Source organism: Cupressus sempervirens, chromosome 11 (genome assembly GCF_028749045.1).
Source record: "Cupressus sempervirens isolate cs-2001-9-10 chromosome 11, ASM2874904v1, whole genome shotgun sequence".
NCBI lineage: Eukaryota > Viridiplantae > Streptophyta > Pinopsida > Cupressales > Cupressaceae > Cupressus > Cupressus sempervirens.
Window position 1 is genome coordinate 162,019,801 of NC_143128.1, and position 19,190 is coordinate 162,038,990.

Sequence of the window (19,190 nt, forward strand, 5' to 3'; positions counted from 1 at the left end):
ACTTTGTCCTTCAATCAGTCCACTACCTTTGTAATATCATTTCCTCAAAGCGGCATAAGCATCGGACAAGTAGTGAAGAAGATATGAGCAAAATACAAAATCTGCCTATAGCTGGAAATGCAACTAAACTGCCTGATAATGAAGCCGATAACAAAGAATTCCAAAGGCCAAACCCCAAGGGAATGACGTCTAAAATGTTACAAGAGAGGATAAACGTCCTCAAATGCCAAGAACGGAGCTGCAACTCACACACCAATTTCTTCTCATATTCAACCCTGTCTAATGAAGCCACAAATGCTTCCTTTTATTCTATTTCCAAGGGTCCGCTCAACTCATATGGGCAATGTGGGATAAAAGATGTGTAATATATAAAACATATATTAAAATACCCCTTATGTCTCCCTTGGGTACACATCCCCATAAAATAAATATTAAAGTAACACTTTAATATTTTACAATTAAATAAGACGTTACTTTAATAAAACTTCAGGCATTAAAATGTATTAGCAATCGGACTCCGAATAATGCGAGTGATAGCTCATCGGAAAGCTCTCACCGAGGAGTATCAAATCCATTCACCAAAATTGACCTGCATTGTGTCTTGCCGACTTACTAAAAATAGTAAGTATGCCTAAAACTAAGTAAATCAACTTCGTTTTGGCCCAAACTGGAAATGACTAGGCCAAAACACTCCAGGATCCCATTAAACCCTTCGTTAGCCCTCAAGACCATGTAGAACAAGGCTAACGCACACACACTTGGTCAACTGCTGAAATGGGGACATTAGAAACTAGCTCTTATTTGAAACCTCTACACTTGAAGGGGGGGGCATAGATTTGAATGAAGAGCACACGATCATACTAGGAGGGGGGTGAATCAGTGTTATAACAAACTTTTACTTCAAAACTTAATTGACCACAAACACAAGATTAGGCATGTAGAAACACAAGAAAAATACACAACTTACAAGAACACCCTTGTAGGAGGAAACCACGGCAAAATATTGTTTTTGTAACAAAAACTTCTTACAATATTTGCACTCACCAAACCACAGAAGGCACCAATCCCTTTTAGATAATTTGGAGGCACCAACAACATGGAGACACCAATCCCCACACCTGAGCAAGAGACTTCTTTAAAAATGAGGCACCAACCTCCAAAAGAATAAAGTGAAAAGTGATTAATCTTCTTGAATCAGATCCAGGCTTCCATCCGTTCAAAAATTACTTCTTAAATCTGCTTATGATCTTCAAAAATCTCTACTCACGTGTCTGAATTCACCCTTTAAGTCCAAAATAATTCAACTTAGAACCATCTGCTTATGATCTTCAAAAATCTCTACTCACGGGTCTGAATTCACCCTTTAAGTCCAAAATAATTCAACTTAGAACCGGCTCATACCCTCCAGAAATTTCTTCTCGTAAGGTGTAAAACACTCTGTTCTTAAGGAACAAAACAATCTGTTCATATAAGCTCCTTAGATCTTGTCTAAGATCTACACAAATCTGCTTTGAACAGGAAAAATATTCAATGAATTGCTTAATAGGAAGATCTCCAAATTTACTCAAAATTATACCAACGATTGCAGCTCTTCACCAACCAATGCACCTCTTATTCTCCGTCAGCCAAGGTAGAAATAAATGTTTTTTATTTAATTTTTTTTGTGTTCCTCAAAGAGATACTAAGGGGTGGTTGATCCACATGTGAAAAAAAAATTTACTTCAAAAATAAATGCCAAGGAGGGATGCCAAAATACAAAGGGTCAGCCAACAAAGTAAAACAGGGTCAGCACCAATGTAGAGAGGGTCGACCCAAACATTGAATGCCTTTAAGAGTGCTGAATATATGTCGGTCAGTAAGGATTACTTTGAAATTTAATTTAACTCCTTCCTTGCACATTTACCCTTTGACAACAATGAAAATTTCCAACAATCTCTCCCTTTGCCATTGATGACAACCCCACAAAGAATAATTTTGCAGTACAATACAAGCAAACTTCTCCCCCTGACTAAATGCTCCCCCTTACCCTACTCCCCATTTTACATCAATGGCTACGGATTATTTAGGTCAAAAGAGAAGTCAATGAATAGCTCCCCTTGGACACATGCTTCCCTTGAAGAACTTAGGGAATAGGGTAGACCGATTTGCTCCAATTCCTCATTAGATACTCAAAATTCTCTTTTGGAAGAGGCTTTTGGAAGATGTCTGCAATACATTCCTTTATAGCAATTGAATCCGACTTCATTTTTTATTAACCACTTGCATTCTAAAGAAATGATTTTTGATTGGAATATGCTTTGTCATAAAGTGCATAACTGGATTTTTAGATATATTTATTGCACTTGCATTGTCACAAAATATGGAGATTAGATGCTCTTTCTCAACCTTAACATGCTTCAAAGTTTGTTACATCCAAACAACCTGTGTTGCTATGGTCGCTACATATTCTGCCTCTACCGTAGATAAAGAAATTCAAGCATGTTCTTTACTCAACCAAGATACAAGACTGTTAGCAAAGAAGAATGCTCCTCCACCAGTGTTTTGTATGTCATCAACATGTCAGTCCAATTTGCATTAGTACATGTTATAAGTGTAAAAACTTCACTTTTGGATACCAAAATTTGAAATCTGTGATGTCCTTCCCATATTTGAAAATTCTTTTGACTACTTGCTCATGAGTTTGCTTTGGTACTTCCTGAAAGTATGCCTCAATCATTTTGCTTGCATAATGTCAAGTTTGTAACAGTCGCATATAATAAACTTCCAATCAGGGACCTATATAGAGTTTGGTTAGCCTCAAGAGATTCACCATCCATAATTTGCATCTTGTAACCATGAAAGTGCCCACTAGATTACAGTCCTATATCCTAAAAAAATTTCAACATCTACATGGTTTATGAGGTAAATATTCATTTATCTTCTTGGGAGATTTGCAGCCCAAGAAAGAAAGAAAACTCACCAAAACATTGACATTTTGAACTTCTGCTTATTTGTGGCAAATGCCTGGCACATATTGTCACTACAAGCTCTAAATATGATATCATCCACAGACCACAACAATCAGTTAATCATCTCCTTCATTCTTGATATTAAACATTGCTATATGCAATTCCCCATTTCAAGACTTGCTCTTAGAGGTAACTGTCTAGCCTTATGTACCAAGCCCTTGGAGCCATTTTTACTCCCTGAAGCACCGTCTTTAGCCTGCAAACATGTTCCTCGTTCTCTAATAGGACAGATCCTTCTAGTTGTTCAATGTACACAAGGAAATTTGCCAAATCCTTGGTAGACTAACAAAACTCTAGTGCAACACATTACCCTCATATTCACAATGTATTATAATCATACAATCAAGGACAACAATTCATTTGAAACGTAATAACAATGACAACTTGTCAGTCAGCAATTAGGTTTGTGGTGCTTTATGACTTGCCCCATTACTTTCATGATCTGCCACTACAAGGTTGATCAGAGAAATAAAAACATATTAATGGAGAACTGATTTATACCTTAGTTTAAAGGATACCTAAAACCACAATGGACTCCGACTGATTTTTTCAACCTTTGTATCAAGCAGATTGATTTCATTCTGAATTTTTATTCTGATCAGTCACACACAGTCATCAATAAATTTTGCAAAACTAAACATTATCCTAATAGCTCTGGTCAGGTTTAAAATAACCTAGTTACAAAAGTTTTCCCATTTTTAGCCAGATCCAATAGTGGAATCAAAAGTTACGCTACTTTTACAGAGGCTGGAAAAGACTGATATAAAAAACCAGCAAAACTTCTTGTCACAGTCAGTCTAGGGCCAAACTTATCTCCACACACAAAAGCATACCCATCATAATACTTATACCATTTGAAAGGTTAATGAATATACTACAAAATACCAGAGTTTTAGATTTTCCCCAACAGTGACAATGAAAGTTAAATCAATCTTCACAAGAACCCTTGAAAATCAGGGTTTCCATCTTGTTTTTAAAGAAATTCATAGACCCCCCACTACAGATCATAACAAGACTTAAAACTAGGTTCGAATGAAAGATAATTCATCATAGTTAAATCTCCAATTGGTTTCAGACAACAACCAATCCATATGAAAGAGAAGTGAATGATTGTTAAGCCATGTAGACAGGAAATTTGCATAACAAACAGCACTTTCATTGAAATTCTTCCAACCAAACTCACAGTACCCTCGACCCAAAAAGTGTATTTAAATATTTCTCAACCAGTTACAACTGAATTTGCATCAACTACATGAGTAATTGATCAATTTGGACATAATTGACAATGTTTGCAAAAGTTGTCAATGCAACATTTTTCCTCTTTTGACAATATAATCCCTCGACCATACCATGGTTATTATTACATCAATTTTGATTCAAATGTACCTTAAATGACTCCTAGACAGCATTTCTATGCTGATCTACCCCATTTGACCATGTTGACCAACTTTGACCTATTGGCCTTAATCACCATTACATTGCAAATTTGTGGTGGCTGACCCTTCAAAATAACCCATGGCAAAGACCCAATGACCCAATATCTCCTTTCTCAACCAGTTACAACTGAATTTGCATCAACTGCATGAGAAATTGATCAATTTGGACATAATTGACAACATTTGCAAAAGTTGTCAATGCAACATTTTTGTTCTTTTTGACAATATAATCCTTCGACCATACCATGGTTATTTTTACATCAATTTTGATTCAAATGTACCTTAAATGACTCCCAAACAGCATTTCTATGCTGATCTACCCCATTTGACCATGTTGACCAAATTTGACCTATCGGCCTTAATCACCCTTACATTGCAAATTTGTGGTGGCTGACCCTTCAAAATAACCAATGACAAAGACCCAATATCTCCTTATATCTATTCTATAGGAATACAATATGTCATTGCAAGAGAAACTCGAGACATTTCTTTTATGGGAGTCTCTAATGTATTTCTTTTTCAAATCAACTGGATTCATATTAGGGTAACATAGCAATTCAATCATTATGTGTGACTGCCTTTCAGTTAACAACATCAACAATAAACACAGTCTTCCATTTGTTATCAAGGAGAATACTGCTAGATTTCACGTGATGATATGAAACATTGAGTACAGCTAATTCATAAAAGGTATTCCAGATTTCTTGATTATTTGTTGTTAAAAGTACAAGCGTAATTGTTTGAGGCATTCCATTGACAGTTGATAACATTATGATCTATTCTGCATATTCCATCTCCTACATATTTCCTAGCTTTACATGACAATCTCATGAGGAGTGTTGACCTCTCTCAGTTGTTCTGATTATGCATCCCTTGTCCAATACCTGTCATAAGGACCAATTTTATGCACCTATGACACTTCTATAAGAACAGCTCCCTTTTTCCTGTGGCTTCTCTAAATACCACCCCACGTTCATTCCCTTGCATCATTCACTTACTGGTAAGGACTACTCTTACCCTTAACTTGTATATACACCTGAACTCTATACTCTATGTTGCTTCCTTTGCTTGAACTGCTTCATGCAATCTGTCACTCCAACATCTGCCCTGCATGACATGACCTCTAAACTTATCCAAAATTATAACCTCCTTAATACGAAAAATGTAATATACCTTTGTGTGTTACAAATTGTTGCTGCGATAGCTATCACCATGTCGATTAGTCCCTAGTATAAACTGAAAATGTTCCCAAATATCACGACCAGTTGCCTCTTACACATACTAATAACAATTCCATAACATCCCCAAGAATACCGACAAAAAAGATTTTGAAAAAGTCTAATTAGATATGCTAATCGGGTTTAAACAGTCCTCGAGACCTAATTAAATTCCTAATTGCCTTTGAAAATGCTACTTCCTACACATTAGCTAGGTAGCCTTCCAACAAAATCCACACTAGGTCAAGGAAAGTTGATCTCGTTCTCTATTACTTTGTTTGCATAGAACAAACAAATTTCCCTTTTCGTGTTTCTAATCAAAAACTCTAAACATATTGCATTGAGAAGAGGATTTCCTCTACTATTGATAAGTCAAAAAATTTGATTATTTATGAACCCATGTTAAGTTACTAACAATACACAATACTAATCAAGCCTGCATGAACATTGTGAACCACCTTTCTTAGGCCTATGACACATGAGGATTGCACCAAGTCGGGGATCACAATTGCTGATTACGCGTTTTTAGTGATGTGTGCATCCCGCATCCACTAAGCCCATGTGGTCATAAATTCCATTATCACTTGCCCAAATTCATAAGCATTGATGGTGACTCCACACTTGTTATGCAATATCATCACAAAGTTGGATGTTTGGGCAAATTCTTTGCCTTGTCAAGTGATTTGGTACTTTTGATTTGGTTCATGGGTCATGCTTGACAAGGTTCTTCAAAACATATAAACACCCAACTAAACGATATTCCAAAAACTTGTTAAACTTTGTTTATAGGTTAGTCAAGTCCACATAAAATTCATGAACATTGTCGGGTATCATTGTGTTTCATGAATCACATGGATAACTAGAAATAAAGGGAAACGAACCTTATAAAGCGCTTTCAACAAATTGAATTCAAACCTCCTAGTAGACCTCTAATAGAAAAGATTTATCTTTATCCAAAATCATTTACTGTAGTTTTAGAACTTAAATGACATTAGTCGTGAATTGGTCTCACAAACATGGTTATTATCTCCATATGTAGTTTAGTCTACTTTGATGGCATTTCTTGCACCCAAATCCTTTTTTAAAAATATCAGTAGAAGGCATATGCAAATTGATCCACTAATCCGGGTTCATCATCCATGGGAGAAAGATGGATTTCAAAAATTTAAAAATTTGGTCAAGATTCGAATAGGTACTAACAAGGCTGAAAAGGCCCTAGTTCTTCATCAAACACCACATCTCGATAAAATATGAGGCAATCAGTTGTCAATATCAAACAATCAATAAGCCCTATGATCATTGTAGCCTACAAACATCAATTTCTAACTCTTAATATCTAGCTTGGTTTGTTTAGCATCTAGAATCCAAACATAAGTTATCGAGCCAAAAACATTAAGATGATAGATTTTAAAATTTTGTCCAAACCAGGCTTCCTTTGGGGTCATCTTCTTAATGGTCTATGTAGGAGACTGATTTAGAAAATAAACTGCAATATAGACTGCTCCCACCCAAAACTTCTTTGGAACATTTCTATGCTCCAACATTCATAAAGCCATCTCAAGGATTGTATAGTTCTTGTGCTCAACGATATTACTCTAGTGAGAGGCATAAAGTGCAGTGAGCGAATGCTTAATGCCATCTAATTCGCAATAAGTTGGAGAAATCAGAAGATCAAAATTCCCCACCATTGATGGAGTGAAGAATGACTATCTAACAGGCCGTCTCTTTTCCACTAAGGCCTTAAACTTTTGAATCATGTTGAACACCTCTTATTTATGTCGAAAGCATCCTTGGAGCGATCTCGTAGTTCCTACATTAAACACACCCACATTTTCATGCTGAAATCATCAACGAATAACAAAAAATGACTACTTTGAGATAATGATGGAGTGTTTATGGGTCCACATGTATCTACATGAACCAACTACAAGACCTTGGATGCCCTCCAAGCGTCACCATCTGAAAACATAGTCCAATGTTGCTTCCCTTGCTGACAAGCTCCACAAACACCATGATTTTGTGACTAAATCTTAGGTAATTCAACAACCAACCTCTCTTGAGTCAACTAAGATAGATAGGGAATATTCAAGTGTCCATACCGTTAGATGCTCTTGAGTGAATAAAAGTACTTTTGGTTGCCACGGCTTGCTCTTGAGAATCACCTATATTAATAAATTTGAAAAGACCATGATCCTCAAAACCAACTACAAAATGTGAGACTCCCTATCAACAACGTTGCACTTGTGTAAACTAAAGATGACACCAAGTTGTGGAGAATGAAGCATAACTTGACTGACTAATAGAAAACTGAGTTCTATAATTGGGATAAAGTATACATAGAGAAAGAGCAAATCTCTTCCTCCTGATGAAATCTATTTGTTGCCCTTTTTGACAATAGTATACTCGTCTCCTCCAAAGATCATTGAATCTATTAAAGGCGTGAACATTGAGAACTAATCTCAATGTTATGTAAAATGTCAAGAGGCACCAAAATCAATGTACTAGGTAGATGATTGGATAGGCATATGGCCATGAATGCATAGGATGCAGACTCCTAATCAAAATATATTGTAGCATCAGCGTACCTCCCTAATTAGTTTAATCAGACACCAACCATTCTTGCAATCTTTCTTCATATGGCGAAACTTGTGACAAGGGTTGCACTCAAAAACTTTCTTCTAGGAAGAATCCTGAGGTTGTCCTTGTCCCTTCTGCTGGAAGAACTAAGATTTACCATTCTTAGTTGAGGCTTTGGTTGTGAACACCACTTGTTCAATAAGGAAGAGCTAGCATTGCTTCTGAGTAGTTGCTTACATTTATCCTGTTACAAAAGCTCGTAGCAAAGATCGGGAAATTTCACACCAACACTAGTGGAAGTAATTTCGAGCATCTCAAAGAAATGCTTGGAGGATAAGGGCAAGATTTTTAGAGTGATCACTACCATATCTTCTTCCTTTATCTTGTGTCCAATACCCTCTAGCTGATCACAAATGTCCTTGATCTTTGTAAGATGTGCCTAGAGAGATATCTTCTCATTCATCATGATAGAAAACAACATATTCTTCATAAAGAAAGCTCAACCTTGTCAGATGTCTCAAGAAGATCCTTCAAGAGTTCCCAAATCTTTTAGCTATCTTGCCAAGCAACACCTATAAGAGTTGATCATCAGAACAAAATGTTTGATAGGCATCATTGCTTCCCAATTACACTCATCAAATTTATCCCGATCTGTTCCAACTGTTGTAGGATGTGTTTCCATACCCAAAACAATCTTCTAAGACTTCGAAATGCAAATAGTCTCATCATGCATTACTTCTAAGTGTTGTAGTTGTAGCCATTGAAACTTTGATTGCCCTCAACCATAATGTTGGTGAAAGACGTCATCACAAACATTGAGGTCAAACTGGTCAACCATGTGCAGGTACGATAATCCAGGTAGAAGCTACAATTTTGCAATGCATGAGAACCCTAGGACACTATTTTTTTAAACCTCCAACCCCTAGATCCAAAATTTCAAACTATGCTTGAAGATGCTCAAACAAAATTGCATGTAGCAAACCCAAGGTGCAAGTGTGAAAAACCCTAGGTCTGGATGCCTTGAAAATCTCAAAAAGATGAAACAAGAACCCAAAAGATTGGCAAGTCTAGAAAATCTACATAAAAACACCCAGGTGAATGAAGCACCCAAGTACCCTTGACATCCCCAAGCACCTAAGCGGTGCGGCAACAGGTATGACAATGCTTAGGCGATGGTTAAGGTACTTGGGTACTAAGTACCCGTCTTGGGGACATCCTTGCAACAAGTACTCCAGGGTTTTGGGTTGAGTGCACATCCCCAAGTTTCACTCAAAAGTCTTCACTAAGCATTTACCATAATCTCATTTTCTGTAACTTCAATCAATGCTTGGAGTGAAGGAAGTTATCCTTGGGGAGAAATTCTCATGAGTCAGTCCTTCATTGCTCCCATTGCACATTGTTACTTGATCAATCCTAGTTGTCAAGATCAATAATTGAATATCATTTTTCATTTCTCTTTCTTGCACTTTACACACAAATCAAGGGATGATGCATTGAAAGTTATCTATTCCAGCCTCCCTGCTTATTGTTTTATAATGCCTCTATTTTCTATAGATAGGAGGTGTTCTTTAAATTTTATATTTGTATTTTATATGCAGAAACATGAAAGAAAATTGTCTATTTGAATACTGTATTTGTACAAGAGCTTCTGAGTTTTGCAAACCCTCCTGCTTATAACAGGCAAGCATATCATAACCCACAAATTGGACACTTGTATCTTCAAACACGGAGGAAATCAAAATTTTAATTTTCTATTGTCAGAAATTACTATATGATATTAATATATCAAAAGGATACAAACTATACAAATTACTCGAGTATAGTCATTTCAAGCACCTTGAGATCAGTGATTATAAAGAAAACTTCCAAGTCCAAACATTTTCATACCATTGTCCATGCATATTCCACAATCAGCTATCAACGGTAAGGTGAATTTGTTCAGACATTTCAATAATTCTGAGGCCCCAATTCATTGTTTATAAATATTAGGCTAAATAAGAGTAATAATAAGGCCACTACTTTGGTTGTACATAAAATTAATTTCTGTGTTATATGTCACTACCTTGAAAGAGATTGATAAACAACTCAATACTTCAATTTTAAATGACCTTGGCTTAGGACAATCATAGAGACCTGCCGTACAGAAGCTGAAGGATGGCCAGACTATTTTGAATTGATAAATTAATTTTTAAACATAACAGAATATGCAAAGCATTAACTAATTTTACTATTTATGAATTCTAAAATATTCAGTAATGTGATTTTGTCCCAGAGACCTCTGTAGTATATAAAATAGTCATCTTTTAGCTTTCATCATTACAGACATCACCGCTTACCTTCATAAATAGTTAAAGAGAAAATGACTATGAATTGAAAATATTAAATTGTAAAAAGGTGTACCTCATCTGGACCTGCAGTGAAAAAGTAGATGAGGTTTATCGCAGCAAAGCCAGTCTTTATAATCTTTGTAAGGCAACTGCAAAATAAATTACAGAACTTCAAAAAACTTAAGAATTATTTACTCTTTGACCATGCACATTTGAGTTGACAGTGTATTTATATAATTTTATACAGACTTAAGTAGAATTATGAGATTCAAAAACAAGTAGAAAGAAATAATGCAAGAAAATAACTTATTATTTATGAACCCTGTACAATTCAATAACATAGAGGAACAATCGCATTATGACAAGAAATTTTCTTCTCAAACTGCTTTTTCCACATCATGCCCACCACATTCACCCCACCTAGCCATTTGTATAGGGAAGAATGTGATACATGATGAAGACGAAAAGATATGTTTCAACAAAATTCCCTGTAGGAACATCCAACACACTCCAGAACGATAGTTTACCAAATTGAAGGGAGCTACAATAATTGTTTCTATGCACTTGCTGTTGATAAACAAAAAGCACCACATCCATGGTGTTTAAGTGGTAAGAGATTCCTTATAATCCTATCTTTAGAATTACAACTGGAATAGAAAACTAATTGTACAGATGTACTTTGATATGAAGAAAGCAGTATCATTCAACTTGCCATAAATTAGCAAAATGATAAAATATTCTTGACAAATCTTGAAACCTATAAATCACCGTATTCTAAGGAATCAACTAACCAACCAAAATGGAGAACCATTTCCTAAGAAAATAAAACATTATCGAAAAGAAAAAAGCAACATGATATCAAAGAGAATGAAGCATCAAAACTCTTCAGATACAGAAAATTTAATATCGCACTGAAGATGGTCAAAATCGTGTCCTACACTTGCAGCGATGACACAGGTTCTGAAAAATCAAAAGCACCGATTGATTCATTAATATGATGGGCAACACAAGTCTCACAGAGGTTAACATCATTACTATGTTTGGCATCAACAGTATCAGACATAGGAAAGGGATCAACGAAAGCGACTCGCAAATTGGCATTACCAAACACCCAAAAGTTGGAAAGATCACAAATTATTTGTATATGTCAACTCCTTACCTCCAAATATTTTGTAACTTTTCCACTAAAGATCCCAGTTCACTTTATTATTAGAGAATTGAAGTCAATTGTTTGGCTACATTACTTTTGTTCCTTTACTACCCTTCATTCTAAGAAAAATGAGGTTACCAGACTCAATTTACATTCAATTACCCTTTAACGGAGAAAAAATGCAGCTAGTTATGTAAATGATTCTTTCCAGTGTGAACTAGATACACACACAAAAGTGTGGTATGAACATGTATCTAAATAATGATTCAGCCCCATATCCTATCATAACAGATTTCCAATATGGACTTCCACTACATGTTTGTCATATTCACATCCCTGGTAGATACTGTTGCAGAAAGACATACAAATGAAGCACAGACACAAATATTTGCACAGCTGAACTATCATTTCATAGCAAGTTCCATCACAGGCTACACTGGCTGCATAATAGCTGCTCATAATAATTTGAATTCATGTGCTTGTAGTCACCAGGAAATGTGCTTGTTTGCAACTGCAAAGTTAACTATTACAAAAGCACATTAAATGAAGCATAAAGTGCACATATCTTCAAAGCTAAACTACAATATCATAGCAAATGCCATCACAAGTTCCATGTCTGCATAATGTTGCTGACAAAAATTTCAATTCCTGTGATTGTGGTCACTAGGAAATATGCCTGTGTTTTCTGCTACAAAGTTTGTCGTTTTAATTTACAATGCCACTGAAACATTCTTCATATCTTCCATATTCTTGTAGCCGTTACTGATATTAAAACTTGAAAATAGACAAATGAGTTCCATATGTTTCTTTAATCCTTCTATCTTGTCTAGTGTCATGCTTATTAAGTTATCAAGAATGCATTTTAGTTTTCAACCTGATAAAAATAACTTGCAAACAAGATCTATAATGAACTTTATTGTACCTTTATTTTGTTCTTACTAACAAAATTTGGCAGCTTTATCCATAGGCATATCAACCAGCTTCTACTCAAGTTAATTATTTTAATTTGCATTGCCACTTTGAAGTATTCTTTATGTCTTTGATATTCTTGTAATGATTGCCCATATTGAAAATTCAACATGGGCAATAAACCTTTGTATGTTTCTTTCATCTTTCACTTGTGTCTAATTTCATGCTTGTCAAGATTACATTTTATCTGATTGATATAACTTGAGAACAAGATCTGGAGCAGAGTTACTTTAATGTACCTCTGAATTTTGTTTTCCTCACAATATTTGGCAGCTTCATCAGGAGGCATATCTGCCAGCTTCTGCTCCAGAATGCCACTAAAGGGAATTATCGGTTCACCTCCATGTTCCTGAACCCTGAAAGCATAAATTTAAGACAAGCCTATCACAAGGAGCCGCAACAGAAGGAAATATAAATAGATTACTATTTGGTTTGAACTTTGATCAAGCAGCAAGGGAGATTGACTAAAATACCATAGACAATAAGATGTATTTGCAAATCAAGCAATAAAATTATAAGCCACAAGTTCCATGGCTACTTTTTTAAAACGGCAAAATGGTGAGAGCCAAGTAGAAAACTCATTTATAACAGATAACCTTGTGATAACTAGTAACATTGAACTTATTTGGAATTATTTGGTGAATACTATGTATTTTCACATGTTGCTTGTTATCAAGCAATGAACAGGCTGCAATGTTGAATCGGTTATTACTTCCAATGCAAATATTTATAATTGCATAGAACGTAGAAAAAGCTAAATGCTTTCACTCATCAACCTGTTCCATCATATAAACTTATATATTGATTGAATTCGTGCATAGATCAAACATAAAATTTGTGCAAATGTAAGGTGTATGCAGATACAGAAGGAAAGCAAGACAAGGAAAGAAGAAGATAGAGTTTACCAAGAATGTATCTTTGGAAGGTATTTGTTTTTCTTTCTATGGTAGTCCTTTTCTGTCATGTTCACCTGCATGGCATCAGCTGTCAGATTCACAGAAGCAAATAGAATTTTTTTATCACTGGATTCATCCTTTGGAATGGGAAACATCTTTAAAATATTAAAGAGAACACAAAAGTTAAGTACTATGTGCGCACCCATGCAAGAGAGAACAAAAATATTCCAACTACAAGGAGGGCCAAAAACAAATAATAGACTATCAAGCAGATCTTGTATAAAAAGTGAACCAAAAGGAGACATTTTTAAGTTTTTTTAAGAAGTGATGCCAATAAAATTCCAAAAGCTTTTGCATTAAATGGACTCATACACAAACAAACAAAAAAATCTGAAACTCATGTCCGTGTTCAGGATTCTAATAAGCAAATTTCGCTTAAATTGCCCTAAAAAGTTTTCAACAGAGATAGGCCACTAGAAAATTGCCTTTTTGTGAAAATGAAAAGTGCTTTTATTTAAAAATCTTGGCAGATAGTTCAAACTTCTAGCCCAACCATTGCTAGTAGAAGCTGTAATATCCCCAAACATGATATTTTCTAAAAGTATGATTTCTATCCTAATTTCTGATTTTCAGATTCTTTTGAAACCCTAATTTCTGATTTTTCTGAATTATTATTTTCAGACTGATCATACACTTATAACAGCCAATATATATTATCAAAACACATCAAATGATTATTTTCTTCTTCTAAAGAGCTTAAGTCAATTTATTTATTACACACTTAAATTTATGATTATATCAATTAATTAAAACCATCCCTTTATAATAATATTAATTTTTTAGATAACTTAATTAAGTCACTTTATAAAAATTTAGGGACATTACAGAGGCCCTAAGTTTTCTCTCCTGAAAGTGGCCATCTGCACCAAAGGAATAGCAGAATAGTTTGTTGTAGAAACATTTCTTTTATCAGTGAAATATGTGGTGTAAAATCTTGAGAAAACAAAAAGGTATGTAAAAACAAGCTGCTATATATCTACTATAACACCAGTAACTAAACTTGGAATATTATAAGAAGCTTCACATTTTAATACGAACTGATGGTGCTTACAGTGTTAACATTGGTTAGGTAGCAGTGGATCCCATGGTGACACATTACAACGGTCTTCTTGAGGATCCTAGTATAACCATTCCATTCCCATTTTTTTGTGATGAAAGTGCATAGATCTCAGCAAGATAAGGTGGTCTTCAATGTTGTTTCTTTCATGTTGCTCAATCCATATGTAGGTAGGGAAGATAGATAACACTTAAATTCTGGTTCAGGTCAAAGAGTACCTTGGAAATGCAGCCAATGGAAAATTTAGGTATTGATAGGTGGGCTATATGTTCGATATGAATGATTTTGGGTGGTTCAATGCTCATACATGTTTTTTGTAACTGTTTTTCCTTCTATGACTATGACCATCATGGTCATTTAACTTTTACACTGATATTTTTTTAATGCTTTTCATGGGTAGAGACCTGAATTAAAAACACTGAATATTTATCTAAAATATACATAGGATTAAATATTATGAGCTACTAAATGATGACTAGATTCCCATTTCGGAAGAGTCTAATACCAATTCCATGGATGGGATTTCGAGAGTTATAATACACCTAATTCTGAGGATGGATCAGTATTGTAAATATAGATTACTTGTCCTTAGGTTGGCAACTTTGTTTTGTGCCTTTTAGTCTCCTACCTCTCACAGAATAGGTAGGTCAAGTCAAGAATTCCTAAGTTGAGGTGTGGAATGAGAAAATTTCCAAAGGATTGAATATGAATTGCAAAATCCAGGTTTGTGAAGGATTTCCTTGAGGAAACCCGTCTCTAGGTCCATGTCCCTCATCAGTCCTTCATTAAGTTGAGATGACTTATTGTGAAATTTGTGTGAAAAGTGTGGAGTTGAAAAAGTTGCTTCACAATTGGGAATGGAGGATGAAATCATAAAAAATCGTAACTATAAAAGATTCAAAATTGCAAGGTGATGTCAATATGTTGCCAAAGATTGACAATTAGGGCATTGAATATGGAGTTTGTAAATTTGCTAAATGGAAATGTTAATTGGAAATGAAAATGGAGTTTGCTAACTTGAAAAGGAAAACAAGGAAAACATTCTGAAAAACCTTAGTTGGAAATCAAGAATTCAAGAGAATTCCAAGCAAAAACGAAAAATCCTTAGAATATGTTGGTAAGCAGATTTGTCTTCACACGAAAAGCTTACAAGATGACTCAAAAATGCCCAAACTTGAAGACAAAACAACACCAATAGTTGGGTAGTGTTGCAATGAGATTATGCAAGCGCCCTCTAAATTTTATAGGGTACAGCTCCCCAATTGAATATGCAACGAATGAAATTAAGAAATGCTTTTAACTTGAAAGCAACAGATACCCTCGCTATTCTTCAATAGGGGGCGAATGATTACAACATAAATAAAACAGTTGAGAACAACGAACTAATGGCACAAAGTCCATTTGTCCAGGCTTTACATAACAAAGAAAAGGAAAACAAGAAACACATATTCCATCTTTCTGAGAATGTGAAGAATCAAAGCCTCAAAAACCATGTAATCAAACACATTCAGAAATAAGTGATACTAAAATGCATTTAGAGAAAAACTGAAAATTATACAAAGATCATAATCAGTGGAATGATAAATGCTCAAACTCAAAGTCTTGGCATGCAATTATCTTTCATATCTCCCTCTTCTAATGTGCAAAAGATTATACAGACCTTATTGCATCCCTGCATAAGAATCACTATTTAGAAAAATAAATATTCCTTCCTCCTTACATTACAGTTAAAATCAAAACTTCCTCCCTCTTCTAGCACAAAGTCTCAAAAAAAAAAAAACAATGCTCTTCGACAGCCCATAGTCTACCTCTTTCCGAAAAAGAACCCCTTTCTGTCTTTCCGAAGGCTATTTTATCTCTTCCTCTTCCCATAGCTTTTCAATTATTATAACTGATTCTTGGTAACTGAACACATTGCTTTTAAACTTTCTAAAGTTTGTTTTCGAAAAGCTCATTGAAATTTCTCTGTGTCTTTATAATGTCTATATTTAAACAAAACATTGTGACATTTTATAACAATTTCGCATCATGAGATGTTCAGTTTATTTATCTTTAGGAGCACTCTGAGTTGATTTGAAACCTAAAACTAGATGCATTAGTGTCCACATCTTCTACATCCTGTCCTCAACCACAATTAACCCAGGTGACTTCCACTATGCTCTGACTATGGATATTGTGATCGGTAATCAACACATCTCGAGTACCTACTATGTTGACTTGGCACTTGGTACATTTATCCCGAGCACCCTTTGAGCCATGAATTCATCGACATTCTGTTAAACATGCATCTGTCATCTCCAACACTTTGAACATGCTCCTTTCCATGCTTCAAATATGTGTCATGATTCCTCTTGGCTATTACATCCGTTGTTCAGATCAATGTTACAGGACTCGGACTCGCCTCTGACTCGGAAAGGTCAAAATCCGACTCAGACTCGGACTCGGACTCGGCAACCGGACTCGGCAAGGACTCGGAAAATTGAAAAACTCATGAAATCCAAAGATTTTTAAGGATTTTAAGATTGTTTCTTGCATCTTTTAGTCAATTAACATCAAATACACAATAATTGATATAAATAGAACCTACTTAATACACATACACAATTTTGCATAGATCACATAAGTATAAAAGCGAATTTTTGAAGGAAAAAAACTGAATAACCAAAATATAAAGTTATAAACTATAAAGTAATAAACATAGTGTCACTCCAATATCAAAGACTCAAATGTCTACAACATTCATGGATTACAAAATCCATGGTATCAAATTCAAAGGTTCAAAACATATATCAAAATAACAACTAGAGCCATCCTCTATGTCCTCCTACGAGTGCGCCTAAGATAAGTCATGGAAGACTCTAGAGCCATCCTCTCTGCCTGTGTCCGAGGTTGACCCTGAACCTCCTCCTCATCCTCATCATCATCATCCTCCTCACGCACATAATCCTCGTCATCAGCCTCGGATCCATCACTCCTAGCCTCAGGGTCCACTCTGTCTCCTCGTGCTCTAGCCTCCTCAACTGCCATCGCTACTGCCTCAGCCTCTCGATCCACCTGATCTACCCACTCCACATCTTCATCACTAAAGACAGGATCATCCACCTCTGTGTTCCACTCTGGATGAGGATCAACATTCTCTAATACAATAGGAGTTGTATTGGTGCCAAGGATCTGTCTATGGCGAAGGCGAAGGTTGTAGTGAACAAAGACAAGATCATTTAATTTTTGCACTGCCAACCTATTGCGCTTCTTTGAGTGTATGTGCTCAAAAAGACTCCAATTACGTTCGCATCCTGATGTACTAGATGGCTAGCTCAAGATGCGAATCGCAATCCTCTGTAAATTTGGCACCTTTGTGCCAAACATCTCCCACCATGCATCTGAAACAAGAAATTTTTGAATCATATGAATAACTTTGAATTTATCAAATTAAGATGGTAATAGAATTACTATTAGAAATTAGGATGTAGAAATTAGAATCAAAGATTTTTAGTGTTTACTAGGCATCAATGCTGTCCTATTTCTTTTGCACAACTCTCGTGCAAATAAGTCCCCTTGAGCTTTCTTAAATAGCTCAATCTCACGGACTATATCTGTGCTAACTGCTGAATTAGGTGACATTCTCTCTATAACATCGTAGAGGCCGCTACACACCTCATCATCAACCTTGAAATGTGGGCTGAACTGGTATGCTGGATTAAGGAAGTAGGCTACTGCATGTATAAGCCTGTGAAGTAGATTGTGCCATCGTCTATCAATGACATCCCATATAGGCCCATACCTATCTCGATTCCCTGCAAAAAAAGTGCAAATGGCCTCCTTCACCCTATCCATGCCCTCATAAATGTAGCCCATTGAGGGCTTCTCTCCATCAGTTGTTCGTAGGAGAACAATAAGCGGCTTTACAAACTGCAATCATTATGAAAGTTGGAAAAGAGATAATCAGCTTTAAGTTTTTTCTTTAAAAAATGAATAATAATTTATAACATAATTTCATAAACAAAATAAAGTTGAAATGAGGACAAAAAGGAAAATTACCTTCACAATATCAGCAATAGGTGTCCAAAAAGAGGGCTCGTCAAAAATATGATCAGCTGCAGCAATCCTTGCAGTGGTCTTTGCATATGAGGATGCAAGCCACTCCTCATTAACAAACATACGTCTCAAACCTCCCTTTGAATCAAGTAAGGATTTCAATGTGAGGAAGTTGGTTGCAAATCTAGTGACCCCTGGACGAGACAACTCCCTTTGCTCATTGTGTTTCCTCATGAGGTTGAGGACCCATGTATGATTATATATAAATTTGCATACACTCCTTCCTCGCTCTATAACTATTTTGATCCAAGGGAGTTTACCAAGATCCTCTAACATGAGGTCAATGCAATGAGCAACACAAGGGGTCCAAAATAAGTGAGGGTGTCTCTCCATAAGAAGCTTTCCTGCAACAACATAATTTGCTGCATTATCAGTAACTATTTGCACCACATTCTCCT

The 19,190-nt window shown here is 35.6% G+C and overlaps 1 protein-coding gene across 1 annotated transcript in view; it reads right to left on the minus strand.

Moving 5' to 3' along the window:
* The window catches only part of LOC149528693 (GTP binding protein), a 124,796-nt gene that overhangs the window by 17,223 nt on the left and 88,383 nt on the right, over positions 1-19,190 (minus strand). The window contains exons 7-9 of the mRNA XM_089811358.1: positions 13,590-13,654; positions 12,924-13,040; positions 10,639-10,714 (exon numbers count right to left, since the gene is read on the minus strand). Coding sequence (XP_089667484.1) covers positions 10,639-10,714; positions 12,924-13,040; positions 13,590-13,654 — 258 coding nt within the window. The remainder of the gene's footprint in view (positions 1-10,638; positions 10,715-12,923; positions 13,041-13,589; positions 13,655-19,190) is intronic.